The sequence below is a fragment of the Hippopotamus amphibius genome, chromosome 4, assembly GCF_030028045.1.
Source record: "Hippopotamus amphibius kiboko isolate mHipAmp2 chromosome 4, mHipAmp2.hap2, whole genome shotgun sequence".
Taxonomy (NCBI): domain Eukaryota; kingdom Metazoa; phylum Chordata; class Mammalia; order Artiodactyla; family Hippopotamidae; genus Hippopotamus; species Hippopotamus amphibius.
In genome coordinates, this window is record NC_080189.1 from 186,474,336 (window position 1) to 186,487,902 (window position 13,567).

At 67.3% G+C, this 13,567-nt stretch overlaps 1 protein-coding gene across 1 annotated transcript in view; it reads left to right on the forward strand.

The window, feature by feature from the left end:
- KIF26A (kinesin family member 26A) overlaps positions 1–13,567 on the forward strand; it is a 39,812-nt gene that overhangs the window by 9,752 nt on the left and 16,493 nt on the right. Inside the window, exons 3-4 of the mRNA XM_057732388.1 lie at positions 3,304–3,738; positions 10,253–10,443. Of these exons, the coding sequence (XP_057588371.1) occupies positions 3,304–3,738; positions 10,253–10,443 (626 nt within the window). The remainder of the gene's footprint in view (positions 1–3,303; positions 3,739–10,252; positions 10,444–13,567) is intronic.

Sequence of the window (13,567 nt, forward strand, 5' to 3'; positions counted from 1 at the left end):
AGGGGCGGCTGAAGACGGGGGAGGGGCTTTTATTTCCCTGAGATCAGCAGGGGGTGTGGAAGGTGCTGTCACTCTTCACCTTCTTGGGGTCCAGGGTGCCCATACTGGGAGTGGCCAGCGCCAGCCCCCAGGAGAAGCCCCCTCCCTGGAGCCCTGAGCAGGGGGCCAGGGTGCTGGGGGAGGGGATCCTGGCTGTAGGCCTGTCCCGCCCGAAGCTTGCCGGTACCCGTGCTGGACGCTCCCATGTGGGCTGTGGTTCCGAGGGACCAGCGAGCAGTGCTCAGTGGCCCAGCTTCTGCCTGAGCACTGCTGCAGCCCCAGCACTGGCCCAGCCCGCGCCGCCGGGCCTGTCTGAGGGGCTCGGGGCCCACCGGGCTCTGCGCGGTCACCCCGGGCGGGTCTCTCCTCCTTGCTAGCCTGTGCTGCCTCACGTGAGTGACAGGAGACGAAGGGCGGGGAGGTGGGCCTGCCCCGCGCCGGGAGGCCCCCGAGGAATGATGGTGAGGGTCCCCCGAGGGATGGGCTCGGCTGCCAGTGCTGCGGGGGGCGGGGGGGGGCGTGGCCCCTCAGGGGGGCTTTGGCCGTGGGGAGGGGGCCCGGGTGTGTCGGGGCTGGCCCTCCTGGGCACTTGTGAAGCAGGACTCGTGGGAGACTGTGGCCTGGGGGCGGGTGGGGGGGGTCTCGGAAGCCGGAAGCCCCTGCAGTTGGCTAGCTGAGCAGGTGACCGGGCAGCCCTCCCTGTGAGGGGAGTTCTTGAGCGTGGCGGGCGCCCTCCCCTCAGAGCAGACCCCTGTGGGGCTTTGATGCTCAGAGCCGGAGGCCTGGGGCGGCTGGGGCTTGGGTGGGGGTGCGGTGCGGGCCCAGGTCTCCCCCTTTCCTTCCTGCCTCCTCCTGTGCAGGCCGTGGGGTGCGGGGGTGCCAGGGTGTCTCCCCGGAGCCCTGAGGTCCCTGAGGCAGGCAGAGGCCCTGGAACAATGGGCGGCCGGGCCTGCGCTGGGCGGGGCCTGGGCCGCCTTTCAAGTCGGGTTAATGGCTCTAGCAGGCGGCCCTCCCTTCCCCTCTCGCCAGCCCACCATCAGCCGCCTCCCGCTGAGTGGAAAAACCGGAGTCATCGGAGCCGGGCTGGAAAACGGGCGGGGCAGGGGCCCGGAGGGACCCCGCGTGGCCGGGGTCGGGGTGCCTGGGTTCCACCTGCGGCCCGCGGGCAGCCCGAGGGGGGCCCCCGCCGCGTTCCCGGGGCGCCCTGGGGCCCCACAGGGGAGCGGGGCGGGGTGTCCGCTCATTGGGAGCAGACGCGCCGGGCGCTGCAGAGGCCGGAGAAGAGCCAGGCCTTCCGGAGCGGCCCGTGGATCCGGCAGCTGGCGAGGCTGCGGCCCGGCCTGGCTGGGGTCCCCCTGCCGCGCGCCCGGGTCCGCCCGGGGCGTCGGGGGTGGGGGGGGCGGGGCGGCTCTGCGCCCGGCCTGCGGGGGGGCGTGGGGGGCGCGGGCCGCCTCGTTTCCTCCGCTTTGCTTCGCCGCGCTTCACAGACACGGCGTTTTCTACCAACTGAGGGCTCGTGGCAGCCCCGCGTCGAGCGAGTCTGTCGGTGCTTGTTTTCCCGACAGCGTTGTTTTTGAATCCGTGCTGTTTTTTAATGTTAAATTGTCTTTTTAGACACGATGCTGTTGCACACCAATTAGACTACTGTGTAGTGTAAAATAGCTTTTGTACTTGGGAGACCAAAGAATTCACGTGACTGGCTTTATTTCAATATCCGCTGTATTGCGGTGATCTGGACCGAACCTGAAATATCTCCGAGGTCTGCCTGTCCTGGGGACACAGGAGCGGAGCGGTGGCCTGCTAATGCTGCACCAGCGGGGCGTCCCCTCACGGCAAGGCCACCCTGCCTCAGCTGTCACCCCCTGCAGCCCTCCTAGGCGTCTGTGGACACTGGTCAGGCTCGAGGAACCTGGCGGAGGTGAATGTGAGGCACCCCCCTTTGCATGCTGCCTGTGGCTCCTGCATCTGAGGGTTTGGGGAGGTCATAGTCCTTTTCGTGGCCAACAGGGCAGCTGGACTGGAGCCACGCCTTGCCTGGAACCTTTTGGGGGAGGTGTGGCCAGAGAGGGGGAAGGCCCTGGCTCTGCAGATTTGCAGCGGGTCCAGGCTGGGGGATGGGGCCGGCCGAGTCCACCAGCTGGCCGAAGTGGAGACCCAGGCCTGCATTTGGGGTTTGCTCTGTCAGGTGGTGCTGGGAAAGTCCTGGGTGGTCACGGCCGCAGCTGGGCTGGGCTGATGCTCTGGTGAGGGGATGTTCCGGCCAGGCACTGTGTCGGGGCTTGCCCCTTGGGGAAGGGGCAAGCATGCTGAGGGGCTGGCCCCAGCACAGACCCCGAGCCCTGTGGGGCTGCCCTGGAAAGGGGCCGAGGCTGAGCCTGGTGGGTGGTTGAGGAGCTGAGGCTAGGCCCCGGGAAAGGGACTCGATAGCTTCTGTCCAGCGAGGTTCCTTCTGAGGCTTGGCTCCCTCCTCTTCTTTCTTCCAGAGGTGTCACCTCCTCCAGGAAGCCCTCCCTGACCTCCAGGCTAGGCAAGGGCCTCCTTTGGTTTCCCCTGGCTCCTGTTCTTAGCCCTCTCTAGATACCAGGGTCGCAGTTAGGGAGACCCATGTGTCCCTCTCAGTGCAGGGCAGGGGGTGGTCTGCAGGGGCCAAGTCCACGCCTGTGACGGAGCGTGGTGGCCATCGAGCCTTGCCTCCTGCCTCCTGCTGGCTGTGCTCGGCCTCTGTCTTCCTTTGGACCTGGAATCGTGTGCTCAGCCCTGCAGACCGGGGCCGGAGACACTGCAGAGGCAGGGAGAGGGTCCCCAGCCCCCCAGCCTCACCTCCACCGGCTATGGAATAGACGTTGCTTCTGGCCGGGGCCCTGGTGCTGGCTGACCCCAGCCTGCCGTGGACGCCCCGTTCTGCCGGCCTCCTGACTGCCCTGTTCTGCCGGCCTCCTGACTGCTCCTCGGCCACACGGCCTTGGCCTTGGCTGCTGGTGGCTGGTTCATCGGGGAGCATGTGGATGCCTCTTTAGCCGCAAGCGAGCGTGGTGATGACGGCGGGAGGAGGTGGGCAGTTGTCAAGGGCACCGCGGGCCTCACCCTCAGGCCTCAATAGTTATTTCCTGCTGGATGGGTGCAGGTGACACCGCTCGGGGCTTATGAGTCAGCTACGGATGGTGTGGCGGCCGCCACGTGCGCTGGCCCGGCTCTGTGGACGTGAGGACCAGGCAGTGGGTCCTGGCGCCCGGGCACCGACCGCCTTTGTCCATTGTCCCCCAGGACCCATGCCTCTCGGCTCTGCTTCTCGACAAGCTGCCTGCGTGTCGCCCGGAGGCCGAGCGCCGCTGTGACGTCTGTGCCACGCACCTGACCCAGCTCACGCGGGAGGCCCTGCGGCTGCTGCAGGCGCCCACCGGCCGCGAGGACCCCGACGACCCCTACGGAGGCCCTGGCCTCGCGCCCCCCAGCCCCGGTGCCGCCACCAGCCCGAGAGATGGATCAGCACCGGTGGGTCCGGCGGGGAGACAGCCCGGCCGAGTGGGGCCAGACAGGAGGAAGGGGCTGGCCTGGCCGTCCGGGCCCAGTGTCCAGGTGTCCGTGGCGCCTGCCGGCCTGGGCGGGGCCCTGAGCACGGTCACCATCCAGGCCCAGCAGTGCCTGGAGGGCGTGTGGAGCGTCTCAAGGGTCAACAGCTTCCTGCCACCGACGTGCCTGGTGAGTGCCCGGGTGTGTGGGCTGTGGGCCTCCTGGGACACCAGGCAGGGCGCTTACAGGGGCCTGGGGCCGGGCTCCCTCCTGGGGGTCACTGGCCGTGCCTGGCCGCTGCCCACGGTGCGCACGCTCAGTGGGTGCCCTGCGGCACAGCTTCCCCCAGAGCAGGGGGCCTGTGCTCATTGGGGGGGAGACCCCAGACATTCCTAAGGCCCGCGTCAAGCCCGCGTGCAAGGTCACTGGGGGGCAGGGTCCCTCACGTCCCCTGGCGCATTGCTTCCGCGGGCGCGGGCACGTGGTTAAGGAGGGTTTGGCCACTCTGAGACCACACGTGGCGCCGTGGGCTGATGGAAGGGCCCCGTGGGCTCCTGGGACAAGATCAGACCGTCATCTGACATCCAACATCCTCCCTGTCCAGGCTCTCCCACCTGGAGCACAGGCAGCCCTGGGTGACAAAGCCCTGCCCTGTGGACAGGTGACAGAGCCTGGCGTGTAGCGGGAGGCCAGTAGGTGGTGGGGACCCTGTTCCTGCTTACAGTGGGGCCTGGCCTCCCAGGAGCTGCGGGATGCCTCCTCCCCCCTCCAGGGCTCCTCTCCTCAGGCTCACCGGAGTGTCACCCGCAGCAGTGGCATGGCCTCTGCGGAACCAGCTCTGGGCACCAGGGATGCCGTGGGTGCTGTGGACCTGGGCCGGGTGTGCTCAGGGGGGCCCCGCGGTCTGAGATGACCCTGGGGGCCCGGCCGCCATTGGTCGCAGGGCTTTTCTGGTGGAGGATTCTCCCCACGGTCCTCTGTGCCCCCCAGTTTTCCATCCAGGAGAAGGGGGTCAGGAGAGGGTGGGTTGTTGGATCGGGGGTTTCCTGGGATGCTGCAGGGGGTGGGTTTGGGTCTGGTGGTACATGGGGCTAGCTGTGCGGGGGGCTGGGAAGGCCTTTCCCTAGAAGGCCCAAGCCCTGCACGATGGGGGCGGGGGTGCCTTCTCCTGGGGGTTCGTGCCCTCAGCCGATGACGGAGACTGAGGTCCCGGCCGTGCCCAGCGCAGGGGCTCGCCAGGCGAACAAAGTAGGAAGGGAGGGAATGGTCTGTGTGCAGGCCTGGAGGTGCGGAGGCCGTAGCGGGAGACCGCGCCCGGGGTGGGGTCCCGGCCGGCTGGGAGCAGGTGGCGGTGCCGCGCAGGGGTGTGTGGCTGCGTCCCCTACCTCCCGTGGAGCCCAGGGGCAGGGAGTTCGGTCCGTGGCTGTGAAAAGCTTTCCAGTCGCTGCAGAGCCAGCTGCACCAACGCGCCCAGCGCGTGTCTCTGAAATAGATCATGGGGCAGACACCTCCTGGGGTCCCCATGCCCTGGGGGGCTGTGGGGGATGGAGGCACAGGGAGGGCCCCCAGCTCTTGGGGCAGAGTCCCATACAGCCCCCGTGCAGGACAGACCCTGGCCCTGCCCCCACCTCTGGGTTTGGTGGCGCTTCTGAAGACACAGAGATGTGCTGGCTGGATGGTGCCACTTCCAGGGTGGCCTCCAGGGTGGCCTTTGTCGAGATCCTGCCCTTGCTGGAAGCGCGTCCCTGTGACGTGCTGCTGGGGCCGGTCTACCCGAAGCTGCCTTGTCCTTGGGCCCTCCCTGGCTCTCGGTAGCTTGGGGTGCGCAGGGGGCTCCAGTGGGTGTGAGACTGCACCCCGGGGGTGGCCTCACTGCTTCCAGCTCCTCCATTTGTTAAGCCCTGGGGTGAGGCCAAGAAGAGGGAGGCCGGCCTCTGCCATGCCAGTCCCGTGGTGTCTCCTGGCCTGAGAGCTGGGTTGCCTGGGAGGAATGTGCCAGGGGGCTGAGGAGAGCTGGGTGGCTTCCTGGAGGAGGTGGCATTGAGCTGCGCCTGGAGGGAAGTGTCAGAGATGGTGGGCCCAGCAAGAGGTGTGTTGGGGACAGGGGAGGCCGCTGGGAATAGCCTGGGGGCTCCTTACCCGGGGAGGGAGCTGGGCGCAGTCTCTCAGGTGGAGAGCAGGGTTGGCTGTGGCTCTGAGGGCCCCGCGAGGTAGAGGAGGGGCGTGAGCTGGTGGTGGGAGAGGGTGGGGTGATGCAGCCTCCCTGTGCCCGGTGGGGTCCCTCCCTGGCCTCTTGCTGGGCAGCCCCGCCGGCGGCCTGCGCACCGTAAAACGTGAGCATTTGAGGCTCCCTCTTGGTTTTATGTGCGCGTTGATTGCGTTCAGGGTGGTGGGAATGGATTCATAATTAGACAACAGTCCTGGCGACCAATAGAGAGATTATTAGAACCATAAATAGAACTTTAGGACTCAGATAAGGTAGTTTCCCCCGAACCCGGGCAGTGATCATTAGAGGTGGCCCTGGAATGTTAAAATACTGCACGTTAGGTTCTAGAATTAAATACTTCTGGAGAGGCGTGCCCTGAATGTCCACCCAGCCCATCAGCGGCCCCTGGGTGATGGTCTCCAGGCAGACGTGGATCTGGGCGGGCGAGGTGGGCAGGGAGGGCCTGGAACGTTCTGGGCGCTGTGGCTGGAAGCCTGCCCTGTGGGCTGCCGGCAGTCACTCTATGCTCGTAGCTGTCTAGAGAGCCCCGTGTCCGGATAGAGCAGCCCTCAGCCGGCCACCCTGTCGTCGAGACCGCAGCCCGCGTCCCCGTCCGCAGCACAGAGCTCGGCCCTTTCCGGGTCATTCCCCTCCCGAGCGCCCAGTGAGGATTCCTGGCAGCGGGGGCCGCCCAAAGGGACAGTCAGGCAGTTGCTTTCCAGACTGCGTCAGGCAGAGGCAGCTCTGCCGTCACTGGGGATGGAGGTGCCCATGGGCCACCCTGGGTGCCCTGCCCCAGCCTGCTCCGTGGGGACACAGCTGTGAACCGTGATGTCTCTCCCGTCCTGGCAGGGCCCCATCAGACATTCACGGGGCATCTGCACTCATTTTACAGCCAGATGCCATGAGAGTGAGGCTTTGGCCTCCTGACCCCACAGTAGGCTAGAGGTAGCACAGCCTGGGGCGGCCGAGGGTGGGACGGAGTAACTGGGTGAAAGGTGCGGCCACCTCGGATCCAGGCCAGCGGAGTCTGTGCAGACCATCCCTAGTCTCGTATAGACGGGGGCCAGGCCCTACCCAGGGCCCTGGGGCTCACCGTTCGTGGAGGAGGGCCTGGAGCGGAGGGTTCCCAGCCTGCCGCAGGGGCTGGGGCAGTGGAGGCTCAGCCTGGACAGGGAGGATGGAGGGCTTCCTGGAGGAGGTGCTGCACAGTGCTTTGAGTGGGAAGGGAGGTCATCTTGGTGGAGCCAGGATTTCCCTTTGTTCATGGAGGCTGGATGGTCCTGGCTTGGGGACCTTGCTCCTGCTGTCCCTGTGCCAGCCCGCTTGCCGCCCCTACTTCCTGTGAACCCTGGCGGGGGTCCCTGGTGGGTGCCCACCTGTCCTCAGGGACATGGCCGGAGCGGTGTGGGGTGGAGGGAGCTTTGTTCCTCTGACCTGGCTGACCTGTTGCTGGTACCCCCTCTGGGCCTCCGTTTATCTATCCGTGGAATGGAGGTTGGACAGGATGGCGCCCCCCCACTTCCACGTGAGGCTGCTTCTGTGACGTGGGAGCAGGACAAGGCACCTGCAGGGGGTAGGACAGCCCCAGCCCGGGGCCCTCTGGGTGACCAGGCAGAGCTTCGAGGCGGCCCCCGTGGCCAGCACACGCCCCGTGAACAATGCCACTGTGTCCCCTGCAGGGCGAGGTTCAGCTCTGGCCGCCCCTTAGCCTTCTCCCCCTCTGCTCTCCCCACCTTTCCTCTGGGCGTGACACAGCCCCCCGAGAGGTACTTATCCCGAGGAGCCGAGAAGCGCTGTCCTTCACGGGCCGCAGTCTTGCGGATGTGGAATGCAGGCCCGGAGGGCTGCAGGGAGCGGGTTAGCTTGGTGCTTCCCACACCGTGCTGCCTGGAACCCCGGCGCGGCGTGGTGGACGCCCCTCGAGAGACCCGGGGCGCCTGCGGGGCCTCCTCACGCGCTCCTCTCTCCATGCTTTGCTTTCGTTGCTGCTCGGGCACCTCCGTCACGTTTTCTGTTTGGCCGCCCGCCCCCGCCCCGTCTTCTGTCCCCGTGTCGTGCTGTGTCCTGCTGTGGTCTTCCCTCCCGCCACCCTCCCCGCCCCCTGGGCTTCTTTTGGCGTGTCTGGGCTCTGCTCCCGGCGGAAATTGGCAGTGGCCTCCCGGTGGCCGGAGCCGGGTCCCGGCAGCGCGTGGGCCTGTGGCGCCGAGGCGTGTGCGGGAGCCCCGACAGGTCAGGGTGGGGCTCAGCCGGCCCCGGGCGTGCTGGGTGGCCCGCACTGTCCTTGGTGGGGCCGGACATCCTGGCCGGAGGCAGAGATGCCGGCCTGGGAGGGTGGGAGGCTTGGGGCCCGCGGGAGTGGGTGGAGGGGCGTGTGGGGCCGTGACCCCGCAGCCTGCCGTCCAGGAGGCCTCGCGGGGCAGCGTAGCGGGGCCGGCCTGGGCCGCTGGGTGTGGGCCCCGCCTCAGGCCGGTGGGGGCAGCGGGTACCAGGGGTGCTGCGGGGTGAGCCCCGCCCTGGCCCCAGGGAGCCCCCAGCCCTGCGCTGCTCACAGGCCCAGCCCAGGCCCGTGGGTGACGCAACTGTTAACAGCAGTCCTGTCCTGCACCACTCTGCTTGACAAAGGAGTTCAGGTCTCCCGTGGGAAGTGAGAGAAGGGGGACTGACGTTTGAGGCGAGGGGACACCACACGTCCCATGCACGTAAGCCCGCAGGGGACGCAGGTGGTGTCCAGGCCGGCGGGGGCCTCGGCCGCCCCGCCTCACTCGCGTTTGCCGTGACCTCCACAGCCGCCTGGAGGAGAAGCAGCGTCCGCTTCCTGTTGCCTAGGGCTAGGCCTGGCTGACCCCCCTTCTGGAACATTCCCCGTGAACGGGCGCCCCTCTGCCCCTGCAGCCCACTTCCCCTGGAGCGCAGGGCCCGCCTCCTGGCCGTGGGCTCCGCCTGTCTTGTGCCTGTGTCCCCGCCAGGCTGTGCACTCTTGGAGGACAGATGTATGGAACACCTACGATGTGCCAGGGATATGGAGGAGACCAGGCAGGCAGAGCCGCCTCCGGGGCCTCCTGATTCCTGGCATGAACTAGATGCTCCTGCAAGCTGGGGGGATGGGAGGATGTGGTGCTGAGTAGTGAGCATGGTGGCCTTATTTCTCTGTGAGTGGAGCTCTGAGGGCTGAGGGAGGCCAGGGCAGGCACAGCCAGTGGCCTGGAGAAGGAGAGGGATGGCTGGACAGGGTTCTGAGGGGTGCATAGGAGTTCCTGCCCTATAGACAGAAGCAAGGCAGGTGGCAGGGCGTGGTGTGGCTAGCACAGTGCGTGGTGTGGCTAGCACAGTGCCTGGTGAGGGCCTGGGCTATTCCAGGTTGGCCCTTCCCTGCCACTGACCTGTCCTCGCAGCCTTAGGGGAGCTGCTGGTGCTGCGGGGTGGCGGGGGGTGGGGGTGGGGCAGGTAGATGTACTTGGCGTCCATCCAGCCTAAGGTTTGGGGCTCCTTTTGAACTTCCTCTGCAGACATGGTTTTGCTGTGTCCCTTGGGGAGGTTTGGGAGCTGGTGCTGACCTCGGGCTGGGTGGGGTGAGACCCTCCACCGTGATTAGGAGGGATGCTGCCGTGAGGCGGCTGGACCTCCTGCCTGAACATTCCTCCTGGAGCCCGTGGTGGCGTATTCTGCTGACGGGCCCCCCGGCCTGTGGCTGTGTCACTTGGGAGAGCCCGAGGACCCTAGGCCCTCTGGAGTGTGGCTGCTCCCTGGGCTCCTCTCCTGCAGGGTCACCAGACAGGCCCCTGTCCTTTCAGCATGAGGACCCCCGGCCTCTGCCAGGCCAGGCACAGAGGACGCCCCCGACAGTGGCTGGGACAGTGCTCAGGGCCAGGTGAAGCCAGGAGCCCCAGGGGCCGGGCTGTGAGGCTGGGGCCCTGGGGGAAGGGGATGTGGCCGGCGTGGCCGCGCTGAGGTGGGCTGCTTCCCTCCGCTGCCGGGGGCCGCGTCCACCCCCTGCAGGGCCAGGCCTGGCCTGGTGGTCCCGGGCCCGACACGTGCACGTAAATATAATATACGGTGGCTGGGTCTCAAGTTTGCCAGCGCCGTCCTGGGGAGCGTTTAATTACATTTGTGCTTCATTACGAGGCTGTCTCCCTTTCTGGAATTTATTTTAGCTAATTAGTTGGAAATGCCAGAGTCGTATTTCAGGTGCTGGGAAGATCCCATGTTATCATACGTGGGGCAGTTAGGGGTCCTGACAAATATTTATTGTGGCTTCTTCCCTAATCACGCCTCTGGGTGCTCCCAGACGGATGGCCCAGGGGTGACGGGGTCCCTGTCCATCTGTCCTGACGCCTGTGGTCCCTGTGGAGCTCGATGGGGGAGGGGTGGAAGCTCAGGTCCCTGGGTGGGCATCCGCGCCCACCTCTCCTCCACGGGGCCCTCCCCCAGCCGGCAGGTCCTGTGCACGCGGGGCGCAAGGAGCATTCCTCATGCGGGCTCCCTCCTTCCCTCCAGGCTGAAGCAGCGGTGGCCGCGGTGGCGGTGGCAGACACGGTCCGGGACGGCCCCCCTTCCGTGGGCCCTGAGGGCGTGTCGAAGACGTGGGGCCGTGGCGGGGCCTGCACGGCAGCCCTGGTCACCCCAGCCCCGAGCACCCCCGTGGGGGGCTCCACGGGCCCGTCGGCTGCAGCCTCCTTCTTCCTCAGGTACGTCCTCCTGGGGCAGGGCCTGGGCCTGGCTTGGGGGCAGCGTGGCTAAGGACAGTACGAGGGGGCCTGGGGACCTCAGCTGCTGGCCCTGGCGGCCTGCGGGCCTTCCCGGGAGAACCATGGCCTTGTGCTGCCGAGTCGTGCAGAAGGGGAGCGTGCCGCGGTCTGGCCGGCCTCCCAGAGCACCACATCGACGGCAGCATCCGTGGAGGCCTCCCGCCCCGGGGGTGGGGTACAGCCAAGGACAGCGTCCGAAATCAGTCTCTGCCCCTCCAAGCCGTGTAACCTCGGGCACGTCTTACAGCGTCTCTATTGTCTCTGCGCCTCGTGTTCCTCTGGGGTGCGGCGAGCTGGTGTCTGTGAGGCCCCGAGCAGGGGCTGGCCCGGTGGGAGGACGCTCAGCTGTGGATGGTGGATGTCCCCGGGCAGGCCTGAGCCAGAGTCGGCGGGAGGGGCAGGGTGGCCGTGGCTGGGGGGCTGATGAGGCCGGCCTTGGGGCAGCTGTCCTTGCAGTCCTTGGGGCGCACAGGGGTGGAGCGGGCCGAGGGAGCATCCCTGGGCGACCGAGGAGGCTGGGGTAAGCTGGGGAGGGTGTCCTGGGGGCCGGCTGTGCGCGCCCCCACCTGCTGGGCTCCCTTCACGGCTGTGCTGCTTGATCCAGCTCCACGGTCAGCAGGAGCGCGTCCCCGTCCCGGGCCGAGCTCCGGTGTGAGGGGCCGACCAGAGCCCGTGTGTGCTCCGTCCGCGCCCCCGGGATGATTCCCTGGCCCCGCAGACTCCAGGTGCTGGGCCTTCGGCTGGCGTGGACGAGGCCCGTCTGGCCGGGGCGCTGCGTGAGCAAGGTGCGGGGTGGGGGGAGCGCTGCGTGGGCGTAGGGGGTCCCTTCCCCTGGCTGAGCCCCTCCCGGCGGCGCCTTTGGGCGCTGAACCTCCCCTTGCCATGTGGGGCTTGCAGGAGGTGACGGCGGCCATGAGCGGCGATGGCGGCCCAGCGCTGGTCACGGTCCCATTAGCAGCCCCCCGCGGGCAGCGCTGATAAGCTTGTCCCTGAATCTCAGGAGCTGTGGCCTTATCAGCGCGGCCCGGGGCTAGGACTCTGGCTGTGGGGCGGGTGGGCCCTGCCTAGGGGCCCAGGAGCCCTGGGGAGGGGACGAGAGGTGCAAACTGGACATCTGGGGGTGTCCCAGCCGTTACTCTCTGCCCCTGGGCTTTGGACCGTGGCCGTGCTCCATCAGGCTGTGCTGGCGGGAGGATGTCAAGCCTGAAACCCTCGGAGGAGGACAACCAGCTCTGGGGGTCTGGGGGCCACACTGGCTCATTAGCGACCCAGGGCCTGTAGGAGGGGTGCGCCTTTTCTCTCCAGCCGAGCTAGGCTGCCTCCGCTGACCTTGGGAAGTTACCATGGAAACAAGAGCTCAGGCTGGGGGCTGGGGGCTGGGGGCTGGGGATGGCGTGGGAGGCAGGTTTACAAGGCGGGGGGTGCTGCCGGCTGTCATTACTTCCAGCCTGTTGGAGCCCCCGAATCACAGCGGATTCCTGAGGGTCATGGGCCAAGTTGGGGGGTGGGTGTTCCAGCTGGGAACACCGTCCTGAGCTCGTGCCTGATGTGAGCCCGAGACCCTCTGGTCTTTGGGGCTGTGGCACCTTTCACCGGTTGGGGTGAGATGGGGTGCTCTCAGCTATACGTGCCCTTCTTTGTTTTGTTGGGGGGGCTGTGACTCAGAGGGGGAAGGGGCTTGTCCAGAGTCCCCAGGAGCCAAGGAGCTGCTGGACCCTGGGGGCCTCGGGCACAAGCTGAGTGCATGTTCTGTGCTTCCACCTCTGCCCCTTGCTGGGCACCTGGGGGGCAAAGCTGACCCCCAGCCCATGCCCTGCCCCTTGGAAGTTTCTGGCTAGTCAGGGATGGGAGGGGGTCTGTCAGCCTTTGATGGCAGTGTGGAATCTGTGAAGGGGCCAAGCAGTGTCGTCCACGGTGCTGTAGGACGTGGAGGTGGGCTTTGAGGGTTGCGTAGGAGTCCGGTGTTTGCCAAGTGGAGGCAGGATAGGGTGGGATCAGGCACCCGCTCTACTTCCCGGGTCTTCCCGACCACGTCCGACCCCTCACCCTGCACTGGGCGAGCCAGAGTGGGGGATGGTTTGTGGGTGGCTTGGTGCCCAGGGCCTTGTTATGGGGCATGGAGCACAGGGACGAGGCCCGGCCCCTGCGCCCCCTGCTGGGCTGGGTGGGTAGCTCAGGCATTGCGGCTGTAGCTGTGACGGAGAGCTCAGCGCGCCCGCCCCCGCCGGAGTCCTGAAGAGGCTGGGCCGCCCGTAATTACATTTTCTTTGGAGGCTCTGGTGACCTTGACTCCCTCTTCCCGAGTCCTCCTGCTCCCCACCGTGTGACGTCCCTGTCCTTCCTGTCTCTGCAGTCTCGCCTCCCCTGACTTGACTCCGTTAGCGCTCTCTCCCGCCCGCCCTTCTGGGCCTTTCTGGGGGGTCACCTCCTGGACCCCTGAATCTAGGTGGTGTGGGAAGAACTTCTGGGGGTCTCCTGGCAGGCGCAAGGCAGGGGGAGCTGTGGGGATTCCTTCGGGCGGCAGGACCCCCCCCCCCCGCACTCAGAGGTGCCCCCGCCGCCCTGTTGCAGCCTCAGAGGCGCCCCCTCCCCCGGAACGGCGGGGCACCTGGCAGGGGCCTGCAGCCAGCGTGGGGGCTGCCTAGAGGCGCAGGGGCAGGAGGGCTCCTCGGGGAGGCGTCCCTCACCTGCAGGGCGGGCGAGAGAGCCTCAGTAGCCTCAGGGTGGCGTTCCCGGGTGACACGGAAGATGCGGGTGGGCAGGGAGTAGGGGTCAAGGGTCAGGGCTGCTGGGACCCTGGGCCTGGCCTCGGAGGTGTCGGGCCGCCTCGGCAGCCCTGCACCACTGGACCCTGATGGGCGGCTCTGAGGGTGGATGCGGGTCAGGGGCATGGGGCGTGGCCTCCGGTGGCCCAGGTAGGAAGCCCTGGGTTGGCTATCACCTGACCCCGACACATCTGAGCAGGCCCGTGTGTCTCCTCGGAGTGACTGAGGGCCTCACTCTCAAGGCCGACTGCCTGTGAAGTTGCCTTCTTGTTTGGAAGAGGCAATTTTTCTTTGTAAAA